This window comes from Panthera pardus, unplaced genomic scaffold (assembly GCF_024362965.1).
Source record: "Panthera pardus isolate Hobbes unplaced genomic scaffold, ASM2436296v1 HiC_scaffold_26, whole genome shotgun sequence".
Classification (NCBI taxonomy): Eukaryota; Metazoa; Chordata; class Mammalia; order Carnivora; family Felidae; genus Panthera; species Panthera pardus.
In genome coordinates, this window is record NW_026526832.1 from 4,801,173 (window position 1) to 4,821,632 (window position 20,460).

General features: G+C 47.3%; 1 protein-coding gene across 11 annotated transcripts in view; it reads right to left on the reverse strand.

Annotated features, from left to right (window-relative positions):
- Nucleotides 1-20,460, reverse strand: part of BCL2L11 (BCL2 like 11) — a 48,878-nt gene that overhangs the window by 6,909 nt on the left and 21,509 nt on the right. For 5 of the 11 annotated variants that reach the window (XM_019445389.2, XM_019445374.2, XM_019445381.2 and 2 more), the window contains one exon: nt 10,038-10,147. The exons of 2 other annotated variants lie outside the window; for them this stretch is intronic. In XM_019445389.2, the coding sequence (XP_019300934.1) occupies nt 10,038-10,147 (110 nt within the window). Of the gene's footprint in view, nt 1-6,705; nt 6,828-10,037; nt 10,148-19,283; nt 19,389-20,460 lie in introns of those variants that run through there. 4 more of the 11 variants (XR_002078889.2, XR_008418021.1, XR_002078882.2 and 1 more) reach the window with 3 other exon arrangements.

Genomic DNA, 20,460 nt, shown 5'->3' on the forward strand with positions numbered 1-20,460 from the left:
TCCTTTAGGAAGGTACATTAATATGATGCATTTGGATAGAGGGCATCATTAAAAAATGAAACATGCTACTAAGTACAAAGAATTTATGTATTACAGCGATCTCTTTTGCTCACACACACACACACACACACACACACACACACACACAATCACAAGTGCTCAAAGTGTAGGCCCCATCCTGTTGGGTCTTTTTAGCTCCATGGTCTAGATCAGGAACTATATTATTTGGGGCAATTGACTTTTATGGCTATCCCATGTGCCCAGAAGATGACTCCTTCAACATTCAGCTTTGTGTCTCCCTCCAGGAACCAATTCTGACAGTTCATGCTCCTCTCTGGGCGAGGGGCTCCCGCAACCCCCATGCCTTCTTGCATGGGGGCAGGGGGTGTGCTGGGGCCCAACTCTGAAAGCAGTTATCTGCATCCATAGGCCTGATGGGCAATACCTATGTCATCGGCAACGAGTGCAGAACAGCATCGCACAGCCCATCCCAAGGGCTACCCGTGGGTGCTACCCACAGCGACCACTGCCCTGCCTGTGGAATCATGATGCAGGTTCCCACCCTGCAGGCGGAAAAACACCTACACGTTCTGGCAAAAATGGGAGCCCTGTGCCAAAACGGAGTCAAGATGCTGAGGGTCCTTCCCGTTGAAAGAAAAAAATGCAACAGCATCTCTTTTCAAGAAGCTCACACTCTGGTGGGGAATCGCCATACAAATAAATAGCAGGATAGCAGGACAACGGCAATACAGAGGTTAATAAAAGGACAGAGAAAGCAGCGCTTGCCAGAGGCAAGTGGGGGCCTGGGAGAGCCAGGGCAGAAAGGCACAGAGGTGAGCCCAGGTTCCCTGGTGTAGACTCGAGTTCTTTGCTTTGAAGATATGGAAAGTGTCCTTAGAGACAGTGTCACAAGCATTCAGCATCCCTGAACGGTTCTCTTACGTACACACCAGAGAACACAGGCTCACCTGGGTGGCAGCTGGGGGCGGGGCTGTGCCAGGGAAAAGTCCTCAAGTGGGGATGAGGGAGACTTACCAAGGCCGATGGCATACAGGGCGGGGGGAGCTGGGGCACTCGGGGCCACTCCAGCCTGAAACACATGGCTGGGGTGGGGGGGGGGGCTGGGGCTCCCTCTGTCTACAGCAGCCAAGAGGAGAGAGCACGAGCGGACGGAGCACCAGCCGCCACGGTCGTTTCCGCACAAGGACCATGTTCAACTTACACTTGACACAATCAACCAAGTACTGGGATTTAATTACACTTTAAGGGCAAAATAGTCACAGTAAAACATCCTCTCTTGCCCAATCCAGGGAGGCAGGTATGCAATACAAGAGACCCTGATCCCATCCCAGGCTGCCCGGAGAACTGGCCAGGAGGACCACCGACCGCATGCCTGCAGAGCACAGCTCTGGACTTGGCTCCACACTCCCGCAGGCAGGGGCGAGCCCTGCCTCTGAAAAGCAGCCCAAGACATACCAGGTCTTCAGACTCTGTGCGCCCTAGCTTGGGGTCCAGACGAATCACCTGACGCCACCATTAAACAAAATGGCGTGCCACACACCTCTACAGTCTTCACGACAATGCTGTGAGCCGGAACAGCTCACTTCTTCACGTCACAGATACAATGACATTGACCAAGCTTGTGGAATCAAAATCAAGAACCATCAAGTGCTCCCAACAAGTCAACTCAGACTTCAGCACTGTGTAGAACACACTAGCTCACCAATCTGCGCACCAAAGGCTGGTCCAAACCCCATGTGGCTGCACCAAATGACTCAGTAAGTACAACACACACGTATTCACTCAGCATTACTCAAAGGAGCTTAACCATAAAAACACACAAATGAGATAAAAACAAAAGTTAAGAGAGGTCAGAAATGACATCGAGGAAGAGAGACTTATCCTGGGAACCAGGGAGGGCTGAGATCTACTGCAGAAGAGCCATCGTTTAGCTGAGAGTTTCCTGGCAGTCAAAGTAACAAGGGAGACATGGCACTATCTTTACCATTTTATCAAAGGCAGATCAATAGCAAATTCTAAGAGACAACCCAAAAAGCAAGGAATACCTATAAAACTCTGAGACACACAGCAATTTTTAAACTTGTTCAAAAACCCCTTTCTCATACAATTTCAACACTGAATACCTAAGAGGCCCTAAACTGTTTTCTCTTTTTTTAAAAAGATTTATCCACTTTGAGAGGGAGCACGCAAGCTGCAGAGGGGCAGAGAGAGAGGGAGAGAATCCCAGGCAGGCTCCATGCTCAGCGCAGAGGTTGATGCGGAACTCGATCTTGTGAACCGCGAGATTACGACCTGAGCCGGAATCAGAGCTGGATGCTCAACTGACTGAGCCACCTAGACGTCCCTTCTCTTTTTTAAAATAGATACACTTTTCAGTGGTAACATGCTAGAAGAGACCAAATTCTGGCCATGAGACTCTGAGAAACAGGGAACCTGTGCTCCAGATCAAGCAAGTGAGGATACGTCAGGTGACTGTCTGGATGGTGTCTGCTCCCCAAGGCACTACGGCGGCACCTTCCGGGACAGTGCTGAGTGTCGCCACAATCAAAGATGGCAGGGTGGGAGGGGGACAGAGAGCGGCGTCCGTGATCCCGATGGAAGACCACCATCAACCTAGAGAGAATTTTAAATGACGAGAGAGGGAGACAGAGAGGAGAGAGGAAAAGGGCCCCCAAATGTGGACGTCTCCAGGAAGATGTGGGCTCTCTGCACCCTGGCCCAGATTTGAGCGCTCGGTTTGCCATCCCACTGCTGTCAGGGGTCAGGCTGATGCTGCGGTGCTGCCCAGAAGCCAGATTCATTTTCTCTCCGTCACCAAGGCAACGTGTGCATTTGCATAGCGCGCGCCTCGCGTGCTATGATGTCAACACAGCTGTGGCGAGGGTGCCGGGAGGCCCTCCCCCGGATGTGGTGTTCCCACTCAGCGACCAGGAGCCAGCTCTCCCGCAGTGCTCGCCAAGCGACCGGGGCCGCAGCTGACCTGCGACGGTGGAGCCGCAGACGAATCCCATTTGCATGAATCCAACTCCTTCATTTTTGATGCATCATCTCAAAGAAGAGGTCCGCGGAACAACCACTTCCCCGGTTGCCTTCCAGTCAGGCCTGCTGTGCACTGGGTTGGCTTCTGGCAGGGCAGAAGCCACCCCTCTCCCGGGCACGTCTCTAACTCGCCGGCCCTCGGACCCCAGACCCCACCCCGGCTAATGTGAAGCGCCCCCGATCGTCCCCGGGAGGGGTGGCACCACACCGTGGCCCATCACAGAGAAGCCAGAGATGGTTCTACATCTCCCGTGTGAGGCTCCAGCAGACGAAATAAATGTCAGCCTCGGAGCAAGAACACACAGTTCCGAAATTCCCCGGCCTCAAAAGGATGATGAGACGCACTGTACCCACCACCTGAACCTCTCTGCTCTGGTTCGGCTGGGAGAAGTCTAGCGGGGGGTGGTGAGACGTCTGCAGGCCGGCCAAGCCCTGCCTCCTGCGCCTCTTCATTTCCTCAAGAGGATTAAAAAACCCCCGTTAGACCTCTCTGAAGTCCCCCTCCAGGCACCTGCACCTCTGAATGGTTCTGTGTGAATGGCCCAGCGCCCCCCCTCCCGCGAGGCAGCCGTCCAGGTGTACCCACCGGCCACAGCAGATGCAGCACTCGCGGGCAGGGTGAACGGGAGCCACGGCACCCGGCGATGCCCACCCAGCCATTTAAACACACCCCAGCGCCCCAGTCTCACCTCCTGTTTTTGTGCACCCAGACAGACCCAGCACGCATCAGTAGGGCCAAACACAACTTGTTCCACAAGGCAGCGGGTTGAATGAAACATAGACAGGTGGAAACTCTGGTAGCATCTCTAAACTTTGAAGACCACCCGGGAACTGTTTCAGCTCTAGTTCAACGAGACGCCAGAACGATGGGCCAGGGACGAGAGCGATTTCTAGCCCCATCCCCTGAACGTTTCCGCACGACCTTCACCACATCCCTAAGAGACGGACAGAAACTGGGGCTCCCAGACATTAACGGATGGAGTCAGGACTCCAGACCTCACCCCGAAATTCTCACACTTGTCCACGAGTCCTGCTTTCCAGTAAGCTCACGCTTTATCCCCAAGTCGCGGAAAACCCTTGTTCAGAAAACCTGTGATCCACAGTCACTGCGGGGATCAGCTGAGGTCTCAGAGGTCTCAGGGAAAAACAGGAAGGGCTGAAGCCATAGGAAGGGTGACTCTTGGATCGCACAGGCTCCAGCATCTCTGTGATGGGGGTTGTTGGAAGGCTCTTAAAACCACAACACCGAACGACTTCCTCCAACTGCGAGAAAAACACGAAACCTGAGAACTGTACCACAGATAAATGGTGGGCACCAATTTACTGAAGCTACTCACAATGGTTTTTGCCATGAAAACGGTCTTTCTGTAAACTCATGGGCAACTCGCCATCTCATGAGATAGGTGTAGTTTTAAATTTAATATTTGATATGCAAATTTCCCACTATGGTTTGCTCAGACAGTAATAGAAAATGGCTTATTTTATTAAACGCCTACATTCAATTAACGAAGGCCTCAAAAGAATGTTGTCAGAGAACACATTTTCTCTGGGTGGATGTTCAGCTTATGCTATTAACCAAACAAGCCACAAATTCGTTCTCTCCCTTGTACGTTATCTACAGAATATCGTTTATAAAACGAAGAATCACACAGCACAGGGAATTCACATCACAGGAAGGACAGCACAGAAAGATTTCAGATTCGGATATAGTCTATGAAAACGCTAATGGCTGGCTCTTCAATTAAACTTTTGCTTCCATCTAAACCTGTCTGCAAGCCACCTTTCCCTCTCTATGCTGTCTGGTTCGGTGCTACTCTTCAGTCTACATGCAGTTCAGCCAACTCGTGCCTGTACATGCCTGGGACAGAAGTAGGAAGTAGGCAGTGTAAACAAAGGATACACTGTTTCTCCAGACCGAACAATGAAAGGGTTTTCATTCACTTCTTGGCCCAGCTAGAGGGTCTGGCGTAGCTTCCCATGCTGTTGCTCATTGCTGTCCACTCACCAGGACGTCCCCAAGTCGTTGCCAACCGAGAGCAGTCCACCTTAGCACAGAGCAACGCAGGCCTGACAACCTGAGTGCAAAGCACCGAGGAGGCCACAAGAGGTAAATGATCCCAGCTTTGGTACGGGGGTGGGGGAGGCAGATGCTGGTCAAAAGACTGGTCTAATTACCCCAAGAGCACATGTGCTTATGTTCTGAAGGCCCAGCACACGCTCCACAGACCTGGACTGCGCCCTTAGCCCACGGCTAAGAGTCCCTTCCGAGTGGACGCTGTCCCGAGAACAGGTGATGAGCACACGGCGCTCCACGCTGCACCACGGCTACATGCAAGCCGCTCGCTCTCTCCGTGAAGCTCGAGACAGAGATCTAGCTTCTCCGAGACATCTTCCTCCCTACAGGCCCACTGCCACCCACACTCCCCAGCGTTCACCAAGAGCCCGGGCACGGGGAGCTGGGACAGTCAGGGCACCGTGTGGGTGCAGGTCATCATTCAGCCTTCCAGGGGCTGCGCGACCTCCACGGGCCCCTGGGCTTTGTCCTGTGACACGCGTTATGTGCGCCTGCACTGCTGAGGCCCTTGTATGCTTGACGACAGGTGAAAATGCACCAGCGGGCTGCCACTGGCCAGATCTATCATAAGTTGAAGGATCCAAATAAGCACAGAGAGTAACGCATAGTAACCTGTTGAATTAAAAGGGACCCGTGAATTTAGGTCCACAAACAAAACAAACACACACTCGGGAAGGGAACTTCTTCCTCCTCTACACACACTTTCCTTCCAGGGCAGATGGAGACACACGGACTGGAGAGTAGAAGACGCCACCTCTGACCAGAGTCAGCCTTGCCAGCAACAGGACAAAGGGACTCCCTGCGCCTCCCAGTGCAAACTCTGGATGGAGGAGGCCACAGTGTCACTCCTGTAGTATTCCTGCTCGAAACACAAAACTCAAGTCTCATCGTGAGGGGACATCAGACAAACTAGAGTCTCTATGAAGTGTCTTCCAAAGTGTCAGTGTCATGAAGACTGAGAGAGAATTGGTTCCAAGTCAATGGCATCAAAGCGATGAAGACAACTCAACTTAACACAGGATTCTAAACCGGATCTTGGACCGGAAAAAAACCTTTTTTTAATCTTACTATAAAGGACATTTTGGCACAACTGGTAACATTTGGATGAAGTCCACAGATTACATAACGGTACTGCAACATTGTTAATTTCCTGATTTTGAGAACTACACTGTGGTTATGTGAGAGGCGACTTTCATTAGTAGGAAATACACACGATGCACTGAAGAGTAAGAGGGCATCACACCTGCCACTTACTCTCAAACCGGGCAGAAAACAGCGCGCACACGGGTAGAAAGAGGGAGAACATTAAAGCCAATGTGGCAACATGGGAACAGCGGGGAGCTTAGGTGGCGGACGGAAGGGGGTTCTTCGTACCATTCTTGCAACTTTCACGTGAAGTCTGCAATTATTTCAAAACAAAAAAGTCACAAAAATACACCAGACTTGGAGCAGTCAAACTGACCAGGCAGAGGGGGGGCACACAGGCCACTCTGCCCTGGCAGGGTCGTGCGGGGGCAGTGACATGGAGTCACAAGAGAGAAAGGGAACATGCACCGGGACTTTGCGCTCACCTGTGCCTCTCTCACCTCCTCCAAGGGTTCAGACTGCACAGCTCCGTGGCACAGGCTTCCCCACTGCCCTTAAGTGGACTGAACACATGACAACTACAGGACACCTTCCTCTATTGCTCTAACTGAAAAAACGGGAAAATATCCTGTCAGGCTTCACAAGGCTCATGGCAGTAAAAGACCAACACTTTAGAAAAGGCACTGTAACAGTATTAAGCAAATCAAGACACTACGTATTTAAAATGCTAACATCTATTAAAAAGCAACCGTCGTAAAGCAAGGCAACGGCGTGCACCACTCACCGAAGAAGTAGCTCCTCCCAGCCACCCCCCCCCCCCCCACCCCGTGAGCCAGCGGGTGACGTGAATGCATTACTTCCCGCTACAGCCTCCCATTTCCTCCCCAGATTCCCACCCCCACTATTCAACAACAGACCGTCCATCAATGTGGCTGCAGGCTAGGGATTATTTTTAACCTAACAACTACCAAGACAGGCATCTGGAGCTTTGGGGGGGGTCACCGTGTCACTATCCAGGGTCTGGTGTTTTGAACTGGTTCTTCATTTAAATCTGGAGAATGTATTTGCCTCTGTTTTAGAAAAATCAGGTTATAACCTACAGTCTGTCCCTATGCCTCCCCCGATATCCCAGCCTACTTAGAAAGCTAGAGTCCCTTAAATTATCAGTGACTGCATTTTCCCAGTGGTTGACTTTTTTAAAGAGATGCAAAATAAGGTTTACAACCAGAAAACCACGTGATAGTGCAATGAAACTAACGGACATTTATTTCGCCAAAAGCACTGAGAACAGGTTACATCTCATTTGAATAAACAGAGATGGCCATCTTAAATATCCTCTGAAACACTGGACTGTGACAGAACACTGGGAGAAAAGGAGGAGAGGAAGGATATAACCTGCTAGACACCGTTCCCTCACCTCCAAGGGACAGGCAAGGCGATGGCAAACAACACAACAGCCTGTGACCCAAATGCACGTGACTTGGGACTATCCACCTCGAAGGCCTATGTGAGGATGGCCGTGGGCTTGGCTGTGCGCCAACCCTCATGCCACACTTGGCCCGTGTCTTAGCGCGGACCACACAGGCCACCACAGTGCGCATGGTGCATCAACCAGGTCCATCCGGGGGTCGCCTTATAGAGTCACTGATACTCCATGTAAGTTTAAAGAGAAACTTACACACGATATCCTTACAAGACACCTGGCTCTGTGGCCAAAGGCTCTGATCCAGAGAATGGAGCTGTGTGGGCTCATGTTGGTGTCCAGAGCTTCTGGACTCTGAAGGCAACAGAGCCCAATGGCCTCACGTCTCTTGGGCAGCCCCACCAAGTCAGATCTGGCCTAAGGACATCTATAAACCCCTTCAAGATGGGGGAAGAAGGCAGGCCCAGCACAGTGGTCACTTCGCTGCTTAGCTAACCCAAGAGGCCACTATACCATCTTTTCCCGCTGAATTATGGACATGTCCCCCAGAATCAGCCTGGACATGTCCCCCAGAATCAGCCTGGACATGTCCCCCAGAATCAGCCTGCCCTCTTCAATCGCGGTCAGCCTCCCCACCCCAACGTGAGGTCCTCATGAATGCACTGGGGTCCTGATTCTGCCCAATCCCTCCCGGTCCACCGGGAGGGCCGAGTCCAGTCACACACAGGAACACCAAAATACCTTCAGGGAAACCAAGGCAAAGGAGCTGGGGGTGCTGGGAGGAGGAGAATAATTTTAGTGGCAAATTACAAACCAATCAACCTTGCACAAACAATGACCACTTCAGAGCTAGGCTGTGAAGGGATTTATACGCTGTAACCATCAGATGTAGGATGCTCGGTACTCTTGCCAGCTAAAGACAGCCACGTAAGAAACTCCTGAACTCATTCATCAGTGTGACATTTCTCATTTAATAAGAGAATCATACTAAAGCACATTTCCCATCAAACACAACCACACACACCCACAGGAATGTATGAAGGGGATCCAGTGTAAGTTTTCAGAGCATCCCTGGCTTCCGTACCAATGACTCTATACCGAAGAAATTAATGAAAGACCCTCTGAAAATAGGAGGATGTCTCCATGTGTCTAAAACAAGTTTGAAAAGCATCGTATGGACAGGAAAACGAGAATGACTAAAAGCAATTAACAGGTAACATCCACTTACTTAGCAACAGCTAGCTACCAAAGAGGCCAACGATGAAAGAGGGACAGAAGTACTGGGGTATTCTAAGCATGACCTCTCCTTCCAGAAAAAAAGATAGGAAAAAAAAAAATCTCGAAGAGATACTTCTATGAAGTATCACGTTCAGAAGCCATAATATTCAGAAAGAAAGAAAGAAAGAAAAAAAAGGAGCCAGAAGACAAGACACCATAAGAAAGGATGGTAATATCAATTATAACATTTTCTACAAAATAAGATGTGTCTTCTTTTTAGATAAATCCACAGAAATATTTCATACTTGATTGTTTGAAAAAAATGTCAACAAGCCAAAATTTCATTATAGGACACATCTGCTCGTGTACCCTGTGCAGAAGTACTCGCCTACACTCCTAACAGCCCTAACTCCCGGAGTGAAAGCTTACTTACGCATTTTAAAATGTCGTCCATGGGCTAAAGGTGTCCAAATGGTAATATCTGTTGCCACTGGGCAAAACAAACAAAACGTACACTGTGTCTACAGAAGATGTAGGGAAGTTCTGTTTTGTTTTGTTTTTTAATCCACAGCACACCTCAGAATTTTAGTGGCAGTCAATTCAAGGTATAAAATGGTGAGACCCCAGATCACAGACCACTGACTGATGGCCTCCTAATACATTTCTGTAAATGGACACTCGAGGATAGCAATGCGGACCGAAAGGGCAATGGTTGTCCTGCTCTGACTGTTACATTACAGGGGTGACATTATATGACTCTCGCTGGCATCATTCCTTTTGGCTGAGTAAAGATGCAAGTTCTCCTACTTTTTTAACTTTGACCCAAACGACCCAGAGGGAATGAAGAAACACTCTATACAGATTGGAAACCATATTGCTATTTATGCGGGAATATTTCAAAGCCTATTGATAATTCCTTTGTTAGCACAGATGTGTTAAGGTCTGTGCTCATGAAATCCCTTTGCCACCTTGTACTGTATTTCATTACCATCACTTAAAAAATTCATCCATAAAACGTTTTAAAATGGGAAACGGGAAAGGAGAAACCCTGGCAGGTAAGACATAAGTGATACCTCATGTTTCCAGAATAAGTACAGAATTATGACTGGTCGTCTTAAAAAAAACTTTTGGGGAGGGGGAGGGTGTAGGGAGAAGGGGTAAATAAAACATCATTACCCTCCTTGGGTAATATGCATTAAATTCGTCTCCGATACGCCGCAACTCTTGTGCAATCCATATCTCCGGGCGCATATCTGCGGGTACAGCCTGAGGCTGCCTCATGGAAGCTGCATCAGAACAAACAGAACAAAAATCACATGGTTTTCCATAAATCAGTTAGCAAGTTCCAAAGGCAACTTTCTAGAAGCAAGCTCATCTCACACACTCTGTTTTGTTTTGTTTTGTTTTGGGAATCTCCCTAACTTCCAGGACTCTGCACTAGATTATGGCGGTAAGGTCTGTCACATAAACTTGGTTATGAAGAATAACGGACAAAGAACAACTTACTTTTTTAAAACTGGAGACTCAGAACTGCAAAATTAAAAAAATATCCTGGCCAATTAATTACATGCTCCCATTTCAAGAAGATACACTAACACAAAAATGGTACAATAAATATCACCAAAAAAAAAAAATCATACTTAAAACACAGAACATAAAAATTCAGGCTGTCAGTAAATACTTTGATCTTACACAAGGTAGAATTCTTAGGGAAATTTCAAACATCACGTAGAGATACGAAATGAAATGGTTGTCCTATTTAAAGCAAAATATGGGAAAACCTGAGAAACAGCAGGCTACCTACCTGAATGAGCTCGTTTCTACAGAAGGAAGTAACAAAGAGGTGATGAGACAGTCTTTGTAAATACTAGCATGTGGCCAAATTAAAGCATAAATACGTGTTTTGTCTCAATATTAATGCAGCCAGTAAAGGTGGATTCAAGTCTGCAAATACCACATGGGGAGAGGAAACGTTTTGGGTGAAGGAGCAAAGGCATTTTTGAAAGAAGAAAAAAGAGGGACTTGGCCTCTTCATCAAGTTGTCACTAACATTCACACCCAGTCCACTCAACTGTTAATGAAACCATTTGAAGCCACGAAGGGGAGCAAAAATGGGAGTCATCAAAAGATCCCACCATGCACCAGGAAGATGGCATTCTCCATACTCAGAAAAGACCGGTTCAGTGATGCAACTGGGGAAAAGAGACGAGGCTCTTGGGTTTGTGACTTAACTTACTGAGAAAATAGGCACACTACTCACAATCTAACACGAATGTTATGTCCTAACCATGGCAAAATATTCAAAAGCCTGCAATAATCAGATTTTGCAATGCCATACATATGGCTTTCTGTGTTGTGTTTTTATAAAAATATTTTACATTCTGGGTTTCTGAATTTTACTGTTTTAAGTAAAACTGATGGGGATTCATAGGTCTGTAAAAGCACTGAAAAGTGCACTCTGAAAAGATGTAAAAAACTGAGTTTTTACCAAGTCTTCTCAAAACTTTTGTCCCATCTTCTTTGTCCCCCCAACCCCCACCCAAATGCAACAATGACCTCACAAAGAGTGAGTGCCTGAGAAGCTGGGTACTAGGGTGTGTGTGTGTGTGTGTGTGTGTGTGTGTGTGTGTCTGAAGAAGAGCACAGAATTATCTGTGCTCTGTGAATAAACCAAGGGAAGACTCCTAAAGAAAGCCCTAGGGGCAAACACGAAGGCTGACCACAGAGAAACTTTTAGGAGAAGTCAGGCATGTCCCCTGAATACACCTGCAACCACATTAAAAACTACTTTGGCTGTATCTTTGCCACACAAATATTTTTATCATTACTCTGTAAAAGCCTATTAAAATTAAGTTTCATTTAAATGGCTTAAAACTGGCAAAACCCAAAATTTCCGGGTGGATGTAATGCCAGGTGGTAATGTAACAGTCTACTCCCTTTTGGGGGGTTTATAACACTTTAAGGATTTTACTCTATCAGAGGTACCCGATCGTTACTATTCTTTTCATACTGTCAGCAATCAAGTATTTTTTCCCCTAACTTCAGAAGCTGTTAAAAAGGTTAACTCACCCCCGAGGGAAAGGAAATCTCTTTTCTTCGAGTGCCTACTACACACCAGAGTCTGCAATGTTTCATGTGAGCTGTGTCATGCAATCCTCTTACCCGGCACTACAAGGGGGAGACACCTGCCCCCATACACAGGCGACCAGACCAGCAAGCAAGACAAGACGCCACATGGCCACTTAACAGCTACCACCCCACCCCTCCTCTGGGCTTCAGAGCCCCACTTGTTTCTTACTATACAAGCCTCTCTTTAAGAGAGTAATCTGCTTGCAGGGGCACCTGCCTATGGCTCAGTCAGTGGAGCATGTGAGTCTTGATCTGGGGGTTGTGAGTTCGAGCCCCATGCTGGGTGTAGAGTTTGCTTAAAAATAAAATTAAGAGTTCAAAAAAGGGTAATCTGCTTTCAAACCTAGAGTCAGAAGTGAAGAAAATACCAATTACCACCCCCCCCCCCAAAAAGTGTGAAATATAGGTTATATGTCTTACAAAGATGGTAGGTCAAAACTGTTGGCAAGTTACCCAATGTTTAATAAATCAAGCTGTTCACGAATATACCCAACAAATACGAATGCCCGGATGCTAGGCACCATTCTCGGAGGTGCTCTGGGTACAGCAACCAAACAGGCCAACCCTTGCTCCTGTGGAATTTACATTTTTGTGGATTAAATTTCAACATTTATTATTTTTTTTTAATGTTTATTTTGAGTGAGAGTGAGAGAGAGAGAGAGAGAGAGAGAGAAAGTGCGTGAGTTGGGAAGGGGCAGAGAGGGGAGAGACAGAATCCCAAGCAGGCTCTGCGCTGCCAGCACAGAGCCCAATGTGGGGCTCAATCCCATGAACCATGAGGTTAAGACCTGAGCTGTGATCAAGAGCTGGACGCTTAACCACCTGAGCCACCCAGGCACCCCTCCATTTCAACATTTAAATGTTAAGTTCCTGTGGACACAGACACTTTTAAGTAAACTTTATACTTGTTACAACATGAAACAGAAGTAACTCCCCTGGTTAATTTCCCCCAACCCGAAGATGAAACCTACTGCATTCTATTTAACGCCCTTACTACCTGTGTGGTTTAGAAGGTTCCGCCTGGCTGATGCTTGGGCTGGCGACCATCAAAGGAGCCAATTTGTGTCAGAAGTCGGCTTATCATCAAACTAGCACCTAGCCAGCAGTAAAGAAAGAAATCTGGAACCTTGGTGGCCAAGTCTAACTTGTTCACCTTAGGGATAACTGCTCTGCTATATTTTGGGGAAGGAAGCAAAGAAGGTAAGTAGATGTTTCTAAAAATTTCAGTAGCTCAGATAAACGTATAGACACAAACATACCCACGAGGTGTGTGGCAATGTGACACAGAGGGTGGGTGTGTCCATGGGAGGCCCCGGAGGCCACAGCCCTTACAGGTTCCCTACACAACTCTGGTGCAGACGCTCCACAGACTAGACCCTGAGAAAACTGAGCAACGGGTAAGAAACCACAGGGAGGTCCTGGAGGCAGAGGTAACCAAAGATTATGGATTAGACCAGGGTAAGCATGCACTAACTGGCCAGAACAACAGATTAGTAAGAGAGCTATCTAACTGTAGTTAGGTGTATTTTTTTTTTTTTTAACATTTATTTATTTTTGAGAAAGCATGAGTCGGGGAGGAACAGAGGGAGAGGGAGACACAGAATCCGAAGCAGGCTCCAGGCTCCGAGCTGTCAGCACAGAGCCCTACGTAGGGCACAAACCCCCGAACCGTGAGATCATGACCTGAGTGGAAGTCAGATGCTTAACCAACTAAGCCACTCAGGTGCCCCTGTGTGTATTTTTTTTTTTTTAAGTTGACTTAGAACAGTAACAATAGGGTATAATTCAATAATAGCAATATAATTTAACTTTTACCAAGGAGACTGATCCACCTGGGCTACTCTAACACAGCATGTATCACCATTTGCCTTTTTAAAAAACCTGGCAGTGTTTGTTTTTGTTCCTTGCATCTATAAATCTAAAATTAATGACCATCACTCGTCCTGCAATAAAACCTACCTAACATGTACACAGAATAGACCTATACTAATAATCTATACTAAGATTATTTAAGACAGAAATCCTATTTTGGATATTTTAAAAGGCATTGTATTCCTGTATTTTAAAAGGGTAGTCTTTTTCAAAAAATTTTTATTAATTAATTTATTTAAAGAGAGACAGAACACACACATGCTCATATAGGGGAAGGGCAAAGAGGGAAGGAGAGAGAAATTCCCAAGCAGGTTCTGCACTGTCCACAAGGAGCTCCATGCGGGGCTCGAACTCACGGAACAGTGAGATCACAACCTGAGCTGAGATGAAGAGCCGGACACTTAACCGACCGAACCACCCAGGTGCCCCTAAAAGGGTACTCTTAATCTCAGTTAACAGAGTGCAGTTTTCCAATATAAATTTCAAAGATTATTTTTGAAGTGACAAAAATATCTTCTTTTTTTTGGGGGGGGGGCAGTGGAAGAAGCTTTTCTTAATTTCATCACTGGTTTAATCTTAGTGACTGTCACAATTGGTCTCCTGTCACACGAGAACCCACCAGAATGAAAGAATGGGGTCTGGCTGACCCCAGAGAATTGGTTTGTTAGCCCCATGGCAGTGCTGGTCAGAGCTCAAATTATTTTGCTTAATTCTGTGCTACCGTCACCCTGAGCATGAACCACCACAATGAAGAGATCCACAGTATGGTCTTCTAAAGATGCCCCTGGAGCAGGTGGGGCTTGGGGGCAGGGAGTAACTCAGAAAACATGCTGCTCTACCCCCACTCTACTAATTCTATCCAGGTACTGACCTGACTATTCCCATTATAGTAAGATAGTCCGCCTATGAAAAAGATAACTTACATTTACATTTCTAGTCTATAGTATCGAGGATAAATATTTTACTTTTCCATGTGCGTCGTGCTTCGCAACTATAAATGTTGGTAGCTGATCAATAAAACGGGTCTTTATTTGAAACAAAAACTCTTAGTACTAGTTAAGAAGATAAAAATTTTAACTTCTAGGGCAATTGTACATGAACATAAAAAATTCTCCAAAGGGGAAATTCTGGTGAGGTGTATTTTTTTTTAAACAATTTTTTTAATGTTTATTTTTGACAGAGAGAGAGAGAGAGAGACAGACAGACAGACAGACAGAGCATGAGTGGGGGAGGGGCAGAGAGAGAGGGAGACACAGAATCCGAAGCAGGCTCCAGGCTCTGAGCTGTCAGCACAGAGCCCAACGCAGGGCTCGAACTCACAAACCGTGAGATCATGACCTGGGCCAAAGTCGGACGCTCAACCGACTGAGCCATATAGGCGCCCCTGGTGAGGTGTATTTTTGCCCACAGAAAATGTAGTTTCAGCATTTAAGAAATCATTTCACTCCATAAGCCTGGCACTAATTTAGGGGGGAAAAAAGCAGAATACAATATGCACCGGATCTTAATGTAAAGCCACCCCACAGCTGTTACCTAAAGCCCATGAAAAGCCAGCTCAAATCCTACAAGCACCAGACTGAGCTGGGGGGGAACCTGCTAGGTCCAGATTTTCTAACCAAAGCCACTAATCAAAAATAATGCAGTTGTGTCACACACAAGCCATTCTGTCAAAAGTATGAGAGGTTAGCTGAGTTTTCATCAAAACTCTTAGAAATTATTTTTTGCAATCCAGAATTTCCTGGTAACATCACTTCCTACAGAAAAAATGCTGAGGTAGTATTAATTCATTTTTCTATACCAGTGTGGGGACAGTGGGGTGGGGTGGGATGGGAAGGAGGACATGTTTTAATGTCAAAGAACTTTGTGTTACGAAAAGACGGGTGTTACTTCATTAACAGACCGTTCCCGTTCAGTTACAGAACATTTTCCAACCCATATGGTAATTTCAAGTTCAGCAATTGAAAAAATTGATGTCGTGGTTAAGTGGCTGATAGTGAAATCAGGCTGGGGCTTTCGGAAAGGGCTTTCTGTAGCACCACCAGCTAGGGTGGGAAAATGAAAAAAAAAAAAAAAAAGGAAAAAGAAAAGAAAACGATTGTCAATTCGTAATGCGCGCAGCACCAGCCCAACCACATCCCCTGAATTTTCCTTAACACCCAAGTGCCTCCACCCCGGTTATCAATGGCAGGTGCTCGAAGGAACGGTGACCCCATCACAAGGCCATCGCTGCTCTTTCTACACCCAGCTGACTTCCTCTGTGAGGCTGGAACTGAGAAGTCCCGCTGAGTGGGGCACACGCGTGCCGCCCACCGCGTATATCGTGTGCGTCTCTACCGCGTGTGCCGTAAAACACAGCATACACGTGCGCGCACGTGACCGCGGCCTCCTGCCCGGGGGCAGGACTGGTGCGGCTCCCACTTCTGAGAGGCGGTCGCTGTTTTAGTTCCCGGCGTGTCGCTACGGGCTTTTCAAGTGTGGAGCCAGAATTAAAATTCATGGCAACACTTCACACTGTCCCGTCTTCAGATGTCCAGTAATCCACAAATACTAAGGCAGAATCAAGATGAGCCTTTAAAGTAGTCAGCGTGAATTAAGCACTGAGTGTGTATTCAACTCACTGCTGAGAAAGGATTTCTCAGTCTCTAAAGGGATGGATATGGAACGGATGACTTTGAGGAAATGATCATTTTAAACACACAACAGGTCACACTTAAGCGCACGTTTTGCCCGGCACTTACCGGGGACCGTGGGGCCCTTCCTCTTGACACCTCAGGGTCATCCATCTTTACTTATTTCCCCAAGGAGAGTCTAATTCAATCCAAGCCATAAAGGACCCCCTAAAGGACCATTCCTCTGTAGGCACTGAAACCAGTGCCAAACATCCAGTGATGTCCACAGGAAGCACTGCCTTTGCAGGTGGCCACCCTGAAGCTCAACATTCATTTTGGGGACATAAAAATCCTGGGATGTTAATTCAACCCAACAGTCTCCTTATTTAAACGGGTATCTTCAGAAATATCAAGGCACAGTTATCCACAGCTTGCAAGAGGAAAAAAGGAAAACAGCCTGCCAGCCTGCTAAGAGTTCCTTAGGAAACCCACCCGAGTGATCAGGCTGTCCCACCTGCCCCAGGATTCCCAGGTGGCCACAGGGGAAAAGACAACTACCACTCTAGTAAGTTTTGCTGCAGAAAATGCTATCAGAATCGCCTTCAGAAACTGATGATTCTCGGAAACTGAGCTAGAGACCAATTTCACCACGTGCACACGCACATGGGCCTGTTTCTCTCTTGCATCGCTTTATTTGTTGGTAAACTTGCATCAATTCCACTGAGCCACTGGAGAATAATGAGAGCAATTAGAAATGGAACACAGTGATCATAGTTAGCACCAGTGCTCAGAAAGTTCCTCCATCTGTTCTCCCCTGGTACACATCGGTGTCAAGCCTGGGCGGTCGCATGAATTCAAGACAGAGCTTTACAAACAGCTGCTAGGATATACCACCGCAAGTAATGAAGTTCATGAGAGGAAGCCAGTGTTTTATACCCACTCCTTTCAGTGGGTGGTGCCCACGCTTTTACGTGGCCTTGAGGAAGAAAGTCAAAACAAGCTGCTTTGATCCATTTCCAGTCTGACCACTCGGAAACTGCCAGTAAACCAAGGCTGCGTCGTTGGGACAGAAGTCTGGAAACCGGCATTCATAATCTTTCCCTGTCTACCATTAGGCTTCAGCCAATGAAGTTTGAATCTAAGGCATTAAGACCGATGTGTGTTGTGCCTTTTCACTCATTTACTATGCAACATCAGGAGACCCAGTTCCCCAGCTCACCTGAGCTACACCCCCCTGCCCCGCCCACCATATTTACATCTTTACTAGAAGCCAGTGATGTGCTGGGAGCAAACGCAGACAGAGTTCTCAGGTCTATGTCCGGGGGCATACCTGCTAGCTCTCAGCCACAGAAGAAGCCCAGCATCTCAGGCAGGTGGGACGCTGGGTACAGGGGCCGTCTGCGACACGATACCAGGTCACCTGCCCTGTGTGCCCACTGCCTGGCAGAGGTGACATGCTTTGTCCCGAGGCAGCGCGGTCCTCACTGAAGGGCATTGGGCGCTACAAAGATTTTCCTTAGAGGGAGCTGAACCTTTCCACCCCTATTCTCAATTTAACTCGTCTCCTGGGCCTATAAAGATAATCTATAATCACTCTCAATCGTCACCCCTCTTTTGAAGTCACCACATGCCCCAAACCTGGTCCTAAACCAGTTCCTTCCATGTGCCTTTTTTTTTTTTTTAAGTTTATTTATTTCTTTTGAGAGAAAGAGCACATGCAGGGGAGGGGCAGAGAAAGGGAATCCCAAGCAGGCTCCATACTGTCAGCGTGGAGCCCAACACGGGGCTCGAACTCCCAAACCAGATCATGACCTGAGCCGAGACCGAGTCAGAGCCTTAACGGACTGAGCCGCCCAGGCGCCCCCTTCCACGTGACTCGGGAAGACCCACCATGGCCATCCTGGTCCCCTTGGTGCGCTCCTGAAACGTGCTGCCCTGAGCAGCGGGTGGTGGAGGACTGTACTAGGGATGATGACCAGGGGCAGACACGGGACACTGCTCTCTGCTTTCCCTCCACTGACCCCAGCCACACCAAGTCTCTGCACAGCTGCGGCTCTATTTCTATAGCTTAAATTTCTTTCAGAGGATTACAGAGGATTGGACTGTGCCATCCTATTTTGAAAAACAAATAAAAATAACCCCCAAACTAAGTATAGTCAAATGGAGAGCAATTGTGAGCTTGCTTTAAGACAGACACATAAACCCTATGTCCCTTCTACTGATAGCGTATGCAATTTTCTATCCAGTTTATCCCACCATTTACTCCATCACAACTATGAAAAAAAGTGTTTTTCAGAGACCTTTTAAAAGGAATGTACAACTCCACACATTAATTCACTTAGGAAAAAAGTGTTAAAAACTTTTTTCAAGTGACTACATTTTGGTGCCATACATTAATTTGGTACCGTTCCTTAAGAAGGAAATGTTAAAAACAATTTGAAGTTACTACCTTTCGGTAACTTACATGTTATGCCTAGCCAAAAATCTGATCTCGGGGAGGAAATGAAAATTTAAACCACAAATATAAAAATTCCTGACTACAGAGTAAATGTGGCTTCCTTTACGAAATTTAACACTGGCACCAGGAAACGGGTGACAAAAATCTCTTCTAACTCACATTAAGGCCTTAAAGTTACTGTATTTCATCTCAGTGATAGCAAACACCAAGACCTGGGGCAAAAACAGAGTCCTACGAAGCGCCATCTTAAGCAGTTTTAATCAAAACACACAAAAGTCTATCAATCTCATTCGCGCAGTTAGAATTGCGCGCAGTTAGAACTGATCACAGCTATACGCAAAGTGAAACACTAACCTGTTAGCAGAGATGTACGGGCAGTGGTGACACAGCAGAAGTCTGAGGCACCCTGAAAGCGTCTCACTTAACACAAATTCACGAAAGGGAGCCGCCTCTTTTCACCTTGCATCATACGAGAAGAGAGACAAACTTTACACCTGAATCCCAGGCCCTCTTTTGTGTAATCACAAAGATGTAATCGTTGAGCTTGGACATTTAATGGTTAAAAAGCCGTCCTTAAAACCCAGATGTGTCACAGTCAGGCTGTCTGGCTCCTCCCCAGAAAACTCACAAAGCTCGTGCGTCTTGACTGAGCACACACACACTGCTGAAGGCAGGGTATTCCACCTCTAAGGGACACAGGCGAACACAGGCCCCACAGCCTTGTGTAGGAAACACGGTAAGAAAGAGAAATGCTATGAGAATTTCCCGCTGCATATAAAAGAAGAATACTGGAAGGCCCAAGCCAGCGGAACACCAGAGTGGTACCGTGGATGATGGATGAATGAGGACGACGGTTTGAGCCTCAAGTTCCTTCCTCCGCTGACCAGCCCGCACTAACGCTCAAGACACCATATAACTTTTGCACCACTGAGCAGTTGTGCTGAGGGAGAACCCCAGGCCTCGCCTGTAAACCATACAAATGTTACGGAAGGAAGTGTGCCGTGTCCTCCCACACGGGAAAAGCACGGAAGCTAGTGTCACCAGTGGTGCAAGCCCAAGCCTAAGTTGTGTGCAATTCTGTGCCGAAAGACCATCAGGTCTGGTGGTTTTTGAAGATCTTATGTCTGTTCTGGTTCACACATTCTTGCTCTTCCTCCCCAGTACCCGTTACCCCTCGGGGGTGGACACGGCTGCTGGCCCAGCTCTGATGCTTGACGTGCTCATAAACGGGGCAAAACGGTTTGGCCACCCCTGTGCTTAGAAGCCCCTGTGCAATACAGATTCAACTGGGGTTGTTCTAATTCAGCACACGCCCCGCCCCCAGCCCTGCGACCACTACTGAATGGCTATGACACCCTTCTACAGCAAGAGAGGACACTGGTGCCCAGCCAGGTTGTGGGACGAGGCCCAGGGGCTGTAATGGGTCAGTGGAGGGATCAAGACTGGACTGGGTCACCTTCTGTAACTTTCCACTCCCACACTTCATGACATACTATCAATAAAAAGAACTAGAAAGAAAACAAAGCTGGTA